Genomic DNA, 10,000 nt, shown 5'->3' with positions numbered 1-10,000 from the left:
CTTTTACCATCGTGTATTCTCAGAGATATCCAGTCAACTCAATTCATTAATATGCGCGAGGGAGGGAGAGAGAGAGAGCAAGACCGTTTGAAGACGGTGACCCCGGATTTCCACCAACTGCAGAACGGCTGCGGATCGGCTCCGTGCTCCGCCGTCCTTCGATACCTACCAGATACGGATTTGTTGCGGAACGGCTGCGGCCATGACTGACAGCTGAAGTCACGAGGACACACGATATCTCGCGAATTTACGTTTGATCGCGCGATATAACAGGATAGTTTCTATAAACAGAACCACAAAACCAGCAACAGTTTGTTTCCATCCAGAGGAGTACAGGGGAAACAACTCTGCGCTGACCTGCTGATCTCCCTTTTTTTGGAGATTATTGTGATTCTAATACTATATTTATAATTAAATATAATCAACTTATAAAATGCTAGATGTTTATGTGGGTTCCTTTTTGAATGTATTGGGAAAGTAGTAGGCTGTGTAAATAAAGTTAACTATTGTTCTTGTTGGAATAGGGAAAATCCGCAGCCGTTCCGCAGTTGGTGGAAATTGGGGGTGAGAATGTGCGTGCGCGACCGAGGCTTTCACTCTCTCTGCTCGTTCTCTCAGTTAAACAAGCGCAGCAGTCACTCATCTACATCACTCACCTACATCACTCACCTACATCACTCATCTACATCACTCATCTACATCACTCACCTACATCACTCATCTACATCACTCACCTACATCACTCATCTACATCACTCATCTACATCACTCACCTACATCACTCATCTACATCAGTCACCTACATCACTCATCTACATCACTCATCTACATCACTCATCTACATCACTCATCTACATCACTCATCTACATCACTCATCTACATCACTCACCTACATCACATCACTCATCTACATCACTCATCTACATCACTCATCTACATCACTCATCTACATCACTCATCTACATCACTCATCTACATCACTCATCTACATCACTCATCTACATCACTCATCTACATCACTCATCTACATCACTCATCTACATCACTCACCTACATCACATCACTCATCTACATCACTCATCTACATCACTCATCTACATCACTCATCTACATCACTCATCTACATCACTCATCTACATCACTCACCTACATCACTCATCTACATCACTCATCTACATCACTCATCTACATCACTCATCTACATCACTCATCTACATCACTCATCTACATCACTCATCTACATCACTCATCTACATCACTCATCTACATCACTCACCTACATCACATCACTCATCTACATCACTCATCTACATCACTCATCTACATCACTCATCTACATCACTCATCTACATCACTCACCTACATCACATCACTCATCTACATCACTCATCTACATCACTCATCTACATCACTCATCTACATCACTCATCTACATCACTCACCTACATCACTCATCTACATCACTCATCTACATCACTCATCTACATCACTCACCTACATCACTCACCTACATCACATCACTCATCTACATCACTCATCTACATCACTCATCTACATCACTCATCTACATCACTCATCTACATCACTCACCTACATCACTCACCTACATCACTCATCTACATCACTCATCTACATCACTCATCTACATCACTCATCTACATCACTCATCTACATCACTCACCTACATCACTCACCTACATCACTCATCTACATCACTCATCTACATCACTCATCTACATCACTCATCTACATCACTCATCTACATCACTCATCTACATCACTCACCTACATCACTCACCTACATCACATCACTCATCTACATCACTCATCTACATCACTCATCTACATCACTCATCTACATCACTCATCTACATCACTCACCTACATCACATCACTCATCTACATCACTCATCTACATCACTCATCTACATCACTCATCTACATCACTCACCTACATCACTCATCTACATCACTCATCTACATCACTCATCTACATCACTCATCTACATCACTCATCTACATCACTCATCTACATCACTCACCTACATCACTCACCTACATCACATCACTCATCTACATCACTCATCTACATCACTCATCTACATCACTCATCTACATCACTCATCTACATCACTCATCTACATCACTCACCTACATCACATCACTCATCTACATCACTCATCTACATCACTCATCTACATCACTCACCTACATCACTCATCTACATCACTCATCTACATCACTCATCTACATCACTCATCTACATCACTCATCTACATCACTCATCTACATCACTCACCTACATCACTCACCTACATCACTCACCTATCTACATCACTCATCTACATCACTCATCTACATCACTCATCTACATCACTCATCTACATCACTCACCTACATCTCTCATCTACATCACTCATCTACATCACTCATCTACATCACTCACCTACATCACTCATCTACATCACTCATCTACATCACTCACCTACATCACTCATCTACATCACTCATCTACATCACTCATCTACATCACTCATCTAGATCACTCATCACTCATCTACATCACTCATCTACATCACTCATCTAGATCACTCATCACTCATCTACATCACTCACCTACATCACTCACCTACATCACTCATCTACATCACTCACCTACATCACTCACCTACATCACTCACCTACATCACTCATCTACATCGCTCATCTACATCACTCACCTACATCACTCACCTACATCACTCATCTACATCACTCATCTACATCACTCATCTACATCACTCATCTACATCACTCATCTACATCACTCATCTACATCACTCACCTACATCACTCATCTACATCACTCACCTACATCACTCATCTACATTACTCACCTACATTACTCACCTACATCACTCATCTACATCACTCACCTACATCACTCATCTACATCACTCATCTACATCACTCATCTACATCACTCATCTACATCACTCATCTACATCACTCATCTACATCACTCACCTACATCACTCATCTACATCACTCACCTACATCACTCATCTACATTACTCACCTACATTACTCACCTACATCACTCATCTACATCACTCACCTACATCACTCATCTACATCACTCATCTACATCACTCATCTACATCACTCATCTACATCAGTCATCACTCATCTACATCACTCATCACTCATCTACATCACTCATCTACATCACTCATCTACATCACTCATCTACATCACTCATCACTCATCTACATCACTCACCTACATCACTCATCTACATCACTCACCTACATCACTCATCTACATCACTCATCTACATCACTCATCTACATCACTCACCTACATCACTCATCTACATCACTCACCTACATCACTCATCTACATCACTCACCTACATCACTCACCTACATCACTCACCTACATCACTCATCTACATCACTCATCTACATCACTCACCTACATCACTCACCTACAACACTCATCTACATCACTCATCTACATCACTCATCTACATCACTCATCTACATCACTCATCTACATCACTCATCACTCATCTACATCACTCATCTACATCACTCATCTACATCACTCATCTACATCACTCATCTACATCACTCATCACTCATCACTCATCTACATCACTCATCTACATCACTCATCTACATCACTCATCTACATCACTCATCTACATCACTCACCCATGATGAGGGTTATGCTGGTTTATAGATGATGATGATGAAGATGATGAGGGTTGTGATGGTTTAAAGATGATGATGATGATGATGATGAGGGTTGTGATGGTTTATAGATGATGAAGAAGATGATGATGAGGGTTGTGATGGTTTATAGATGATGAAGAAGATGATGATGAGGGTTGTGATGGTTTATAGATGATGATGATGATGATGATGATGAGGGTTGTGATGGTTTATAGATGATGATGATGTGGGTTGTGATGGTTTATAGATGATGATGATGAAGATAATGATGATGAGGGTTGTGATGGTTTATAGATGATGATGATGATTAGGGTTGTGATGGTTTATAGATGATGATGATGATGATGATGAGGGTTATGATGGTTTATAGATGATGAAGATGATGATGATGAGGGTTGTGATGGTTTATAGATGATGATGAACCCTGAGTCTCGATTGCCCCCCGGTGGCTGGTCCCAGTATAGCTCATAAACCCAGAGTCTCGATCGCCCCCCGGTGGCTGGTCCCAGTATAGCTCATAAACCCAGAGTCTCGATCGCCCCCCGGTGGCTGGTCCCAGTACAGCTCATAAACCCAGAGTCTCGATCGCCCCCCGGTGGATGGTCCCAGTATAGCTCATAAACCCAGAGTCTCGATCGCCCCCCGGTGGCTGGTCCCAGTATAGGTCATAAACCCAGAGTCTCGATCGCCCCCCGGTGGCTGGTCCCAGTATAGGCCATAAACCCAGAGTCTCGATCGCCCCCCGGTGGCTGGTCCCAGTATAGGTCATAAACCCTGAGTCTCGATCACCCCCCGGTGGCTGGTCCCAGTATAGGCCATAAACCCAGAGTCTCGATCGCCCCCCGGTGGCTGGTCCCAGTACAGGTCATAAACCCAGAGTCTGGATCGCCCCCTGGTGGCTGGTCCCAGTATAGGCCATAAACCCAGAGTCTCGATCGCCCCCCGGTGGCTGGTCCCGTTTATAGCTCATAAACCCTGAGTCTCGATCGCCCCCCGGTGGCTGGTCCCAGTATAGGTCATAAACCCAGAGTCTCGATCGCCCCCCGGTGGCTGGTCCCAGTATAGGTCATAAACCCTGAGTCTCGATCGCCCCCCGGTGGCTGGTCCCAGTATAGGCCATATACCCAGAGTCTCGATCGCCCCCCGGTGGCTGGTCCCAGTATAGGTCATAAACCCTGAGTCTCGATCGCCCCCCGGTGGCTGGTCCCAGTATAGGCCATAAACCCAGAGTCTCGATCGCCCCCGGGTGGCTGGTCCCAGTATAGCTCATAAGCCCAGAGTCTTGATCGCCCCCAGGTGGCTGGTCCCAGTATAGCTCATAAACCCAGAGTCTCGATCGCCCCCCGGTGGCTGGTCCCAGTATAGCTCATAAACCCTGAGTCTCGATCGCCCCCCGGTGGCTGGTCCCAGTATAGCTCATAAACCCAGAGTCTCGATCGCCCCCCGGTGGCTGGTCCCAGTATAGCTCTTAAACCCAGAGTCTCGATCGCCCCCCGGTGAATGGTCCCAGTATAGCTCATAAACCCAGAGTCTCGGTCGCCCCCCCCCGGTGGCTGGTCCCAGTATAGCTCATAAACCCAGAGTCTCGATCGCCCCCCGGTGGCTGGTCCCAGTATAGCTCATAAACCCAGAGTCTCGATCGCCCCCCGGTGGCTGGTCCCAGTATAGCTCATAAACCCAGAGTCTCGATCGCCCCCCGGTGGCTGGTCCCAGTATAGCTCATAAACCCAGAGTCTCGATCGCCCCCCGGTGGCTGGTCCCAGTATAGCTTATAAACCCAGAGTCTCGGTCGCCCCCCCCCCCCCGGTGGCTGGTCCCAGTATAGCTCATAAACCCAGAGTCTTGATCGCCCCCCGGTGGCTGGTCCCAGTATAGCTCATAAACCCTGAGTCTCGATCGCCGTAGCGTTTACTACTGTGCACTCATGTCACTACGGATGTGGTGTTCTGGATGGTGATGATGAGGGTTGTGATGATGATGATAAAGAGTATGATGATGATGATGATGTTTTAGGCGGCGTGGAGCTTGAAGACTCGGGCTCTGACGGAGATGGTGTTCGTGGATGAGGTGGAGGTGGATCAGGAGGGCATCGCTGAGATGATGTTGGACGAGAGCTCCATCGCCCAGGTGGCACGTGAGTAAAGTCATGCACACACACATCAACACACATTCAGTGTTGTCTTTCAACATCTTTAGGCCTTTACAGGAACTGCACTTCTTTCCTCGTCAGCGTTTTATAAGAAAGTGTCCTGCACCAGCAGCATTTTTGATAATTTTCACAAAAAGTTTGGCCTTTAGAATATTTTGTTGTTTGAATATCTGAATAAGCAATATATCCAAAGAAAGATCAGAGCCTCTGCTTTTAAACCAAACACCCGTTTTATTCTAGCTTCATGCATTCTTTTTCATCAACACTTGAATATGGGTAAGATTCATTAAAAAAAGCAACATTTTGAACAAAACGCGGAGAAAATAGCTTTTTCGTCAAAAGACTATAACGTGCGTCAGCAATGCTTCTACCGCTTGTTCCTGCTGATTCTCCTGTGTTTTGATCAGGAGATTGTGTACTCTCTCAGAAGTTGTGTGACAGCGCCCCCTACTGTCTGTAAGCGCCTGACACAGATGTTCAGGGCATTACACCTGCAGGAACTGACGATCTCCCTCTTGCTTGGTTTTGTCAGGTCCAGGAACATCGCTGAGACTTCTGGGAACGAGCCAGGGCGGAGCACCCACTCCAGCTGTCAGGTGACCTCTGACCTCTGACCTCTGCTGTTTAAAGCTACACTGAAATCTTGAATCTGATGGTGTGAGGCGTATCTGTGTCTCCACACTGATCTTCTTATCATTGCAAACGTCACTAATGTGTCCGCCTGTGTGTCCGACTGTGTGTCCGCCTATGTCCGCCTGTGTCCGCCTGTGTGTCCGCGTGTGTCCGCCTGTGTGTCCGACTGTGTGTCCGACTGTGTGTCCGCCTATGTCCGCCTGTCTCCGCGTGTGTCCGCCTGTGTGTCCGCGTGTGTGTCCGCCTGTGTGTCCGCCTGTGTCCGCCTTTGTCCGCCTGTGTGTCCGCCTGTGTGTCCGCCTGTGTGTCCGCATGTGTGTCCGCCTGTGTGTCCGCCTGTGTGTCCGCCTGTGTCCGCCTGTGTGTCCGCCTGTGTCCGCCTGTGTGTCCGCCTGTGTGTCCGCCTGTGAGTCCGGCTGTGTCCACGTGTGTTCGCCTGTGTGTGCCTGTGTGTCCGCCTGTGTGTCCGCCTGTGTGTCCGCCTGTGTGTCCGCCTGTGTGTCCGCATGTAATCGCCTGTGTGTCCGCCTGTGAGTCCGCGTATGTTTGCCTGTGTGTCCGCCTGTGAGTCCGGCTGGTTCCAAGTGTGTCCGCCTGTGTGTCCGTCCGTGTGTGTCCGCCTGTGGCCGCGTGTGTTCGCCTGTGTCCGCGCGTGTTCGCATGTGTGTCCGCCTGTGTCCGCGTGTGTTCGCCTGTGTGCGCGTGTGTCCGCCTGTGTGGCCGCCTGTGTGTCCGCATGTGTTCGCCTGTGTGTCCGCGTGTGTCCGCGTATGTTTGCCTGTGTGTCCGCCTGTGAGTCCGGCTGTGTCCACGTGTGTTCGCCTGTGTGTGCCTGTGTGTCCGTCTGTGTGTCCGTCTGTGTGGCCGCGTGTGTTCGCATGTGTGTCCGCATGTGTTCGCCTGTGTGTCCGCGTGTGTCCGCCTGTGTGTCCGCATGTGTTCGCCTGTGTGTCCGCGTGTGTCCGCCTGTGTGTCCGCCTGTGTTCGCCTGTGTGTCCGCATGTGTTCGCCTGTGTGTCCGCGTGTGTCCGCCTGTGTGTCCGCATGTGTCCGCCTGTGTGTCCGCATGTGTTCGCCTGTGTGTCCGCCTGTGTGTCCGCCTGTGTGTCCGCCTGTGAGTCCGCGTATGTTTGCCTGTGTGTCCGCCTGTGTGTCCGCCTGTGAGTCCGGCTGTGTCCACGTGTGTTCGCCTGTGTGTGCCTGTGTGTCCGTCTGTGTGTCCGCCTGTGTGTCCGCCTGTGGCCGCGTGTGTTCGCATGTGTGTCCGCCTGTGTCCGCCTGTGTCCGCCTGTGTGTCCGCCTGTGTGTCCGCCTGTGTGTCCGCTTGTGTGTCCGTCTGTGTGTCCGCCTGTGTGTCCGTCTGTGTGTCCGTCTGTGTGTCCGCCTGTGTGTCCGCCTGTGGCCGCGTGTGTTCGCATGTGTGTCCGCCTGTGTCCGCGTGTGTTCGCCTGTGTCCGCCTGTGTGTCCGCCTGTGTGTCCGCCTGTGTCCGCGTGTGTTCGCCTGTGTCCGCCTGTGTGTCCGCCTGTGTGTCCGCCTGTGTGTCCGCCTGTGTGTCCGCCTGTGTGTCCGCCTGTGTGTCCGTCTGTGTGTCCGCCTGTGTGTCCGTCTGTGTGTCCGTCTGTGTCCGCGTGTGTTCGCCTGTGTCCGCCTGTGTCCGCCTGTGTGGCCGCCTGTGTGTCCGTCTGTGTGTCCGTCTGTGTGTCCGCCTGTGTGTCCGTCTGTGTGTCCGCCTGTGTGTCCGCCTGTGTGTCCGTCTGTGTGTTCGCCTGTGTCCGCCTGTGTGTCCGCCTGTGGCCGCGTGTGTCCGCCTGTGTCCGCCTGTGTCCGCCTGTGTGTCCGCCTGTGTGTCCGCCTGTGTGTCCGCCTGTGTGTCCGCCTGTGTGGCCGCCTGTGTGTCCGCGTGTGTTCGCCTGTGTCCGCCTGTGTGTCCGCCTGTGTCCGTCTGTGTGTCCGCCTGTGTGTCCGCCTGTGGCCGCGTGTGTTCGCATGTGTGTCCGCCTGTGTCCGCCTGTGTGTCCGCCTGTGTGTCCGCCTGTGTCCGCGTGTGTTCGCCTGTGTCCGCCTGTGTGTCCGCCTGTGTCCGCGTGTGTTCGCGTGTGTCCGCCTGTGTCTGCCTGTGTGTCCGCGCGTGTCCGCGCGTGTTCGCTTGTGTGTCCGCCTGTGTGTCCGCCTGTGTGTCCGCGTGTGTTCGCGTGTGTTCGCGTGTGTCTGCCTGTGTGTCCGCCTGTGTCCGCCTGTGTCCGCCTGTGTCCGCGTGTGTCCGCCTGTGTGTCCGCCTGTGTGTCCGCCTGTGTGTCCGCCTGTGTCTGCCTGTGTGTCTGCCTGTGTCCGCCTGTGTCCGCGTGTGTTCGCCTGTGGCCGTGTGTGGCCGCGTGTGTTCAGAAAATTAGTCCTAATTTTCTGAAGAGACTCGATCACTTTATATGACGAACAGATTGAATTTAGGCTTTTATTCACATAAAAACATTGATCAGCAAACATAAACAGAAGTGTGCTTGATCTGTGAGAATAAACCTCATTGGTTCTAGCAGAAGCTTTTAAATGTTCATAATTGAATAAAAATTCACTCTTTATTCGCTGTTTATTCGTAGCATATTGTAATATGATGTTTGATGTTGTTCTTGCTATTCTTGTGGTTGACATAACCTCACAGAAGTATCATGATGTTTGATCTTGTTGTGGTTAAAGGGTTAGTTCACCCAAAAATGTAAACTCTGTCAGTAATTACTCTCCCTCATTTTGTTCCAACCCCGTAAGACTTTTTTTCATCTTCGCAACACAAATTAAGATATTTTTGATGAAATCTGAGAGCTGGATCACTCCTCCATAGGCTTCTATGTAATTGAAACTTGCCGGCCCAGAAAGTTAGTAAAGACATTGTTAAAATAGTCCAAGTGACTACAGTGGCTCAACCTTACGTTTATCAAGCAACGAGAATACTTTCTGTGCGCAAAAAAACAACAAAAATAACGTCTTTATTCAACTCTTCATTTTCTTCTGTGTGGGACTCAGAGTGAGTTCACGAGAGCCATGACACACACACACACACACACAGAGCCACGACGCATGCGCGAGAACTGAGAAGATGACACTCACGATCATTTGATGGGAAAGTGTGAAAGGTAAGACATTCATTGTGCGACATCGGTGAGGCACTTTAACGTTTTCTCGTTGGTTTCTCACGATTCGGACATTCAGGAAATGCTCACTTTAGAACCATTTTAAACATCGAGACCCATCTGTGTCATCTTCTCGGTTCTTGCGCATCTCTCTGTGTGTGTGTGTGTGTGTATGTGTGTGTGTGTGTGTGTGTCGTGGCTCTCGTGAACTGGAGGCCCACACAGGAGAACATGAAGAGTTGAATAGTCGTTATTTGTGGGGGGTTTTGCGCACAGAAAGTATTCTCGTCTCTTGATAAACTTAAGGTTGAGCCACTGTAGACACTTGGACTATTTTAACGATGTCTTTACTAACTTTTCTGGGCCGGCAGAATGAA

The 10,000-nt window shown here is 49.4% G+C and overlaps 1 protein-coding gene across 2 annotated transcripts in view; it reads left to right on the top strand.

The window, feature by feature from the left end:
- Positions 1–10,000, top strand: part of ttc8 (tetratricopeptide repeat domain 8) — a 60,462-nt gene that overhangs the window by 1,498 nt on the left and 48,964 nt on the right. For both annotated transcript variants that reach the window (XM_056247558.1, XM_056247559.1), the window contains 2 exons: positions 5,734–5,854; positions 6,402–6,465. In XM_056247558.1, coding sequence (XP_056103533.1) covers positions 5,734–5,854; positions 6,402–6,465 — 185 coding nt within the window. The remainder of the gene's footprint in view (positions 1–5,733; positions 5,855–6,401; positions 6,466–10,000) is intronic.

The sequence above is a fragment of the Rhinichthys klamathensis genome, unplaced genomic scaffold (genome assembly GCF_029890125.1).
Source record: "Rhinichthys klamathensis goyatoka isolate OS25496 unplaced genomic scaffold, OSU_Roscu_1.1 h1tg000049l_1, whole genome shotgun sequence".
Lineage (NCBI taxonomy): Eukaryota > Metazoa > Chordata > Actinopteri > Cypriniformes > Leuciscidae > Rhinichthys > Rhinichthys klamathensis.
This window is presented reverse-complemented; position numbering and strand designations above follow the sequence as displayed.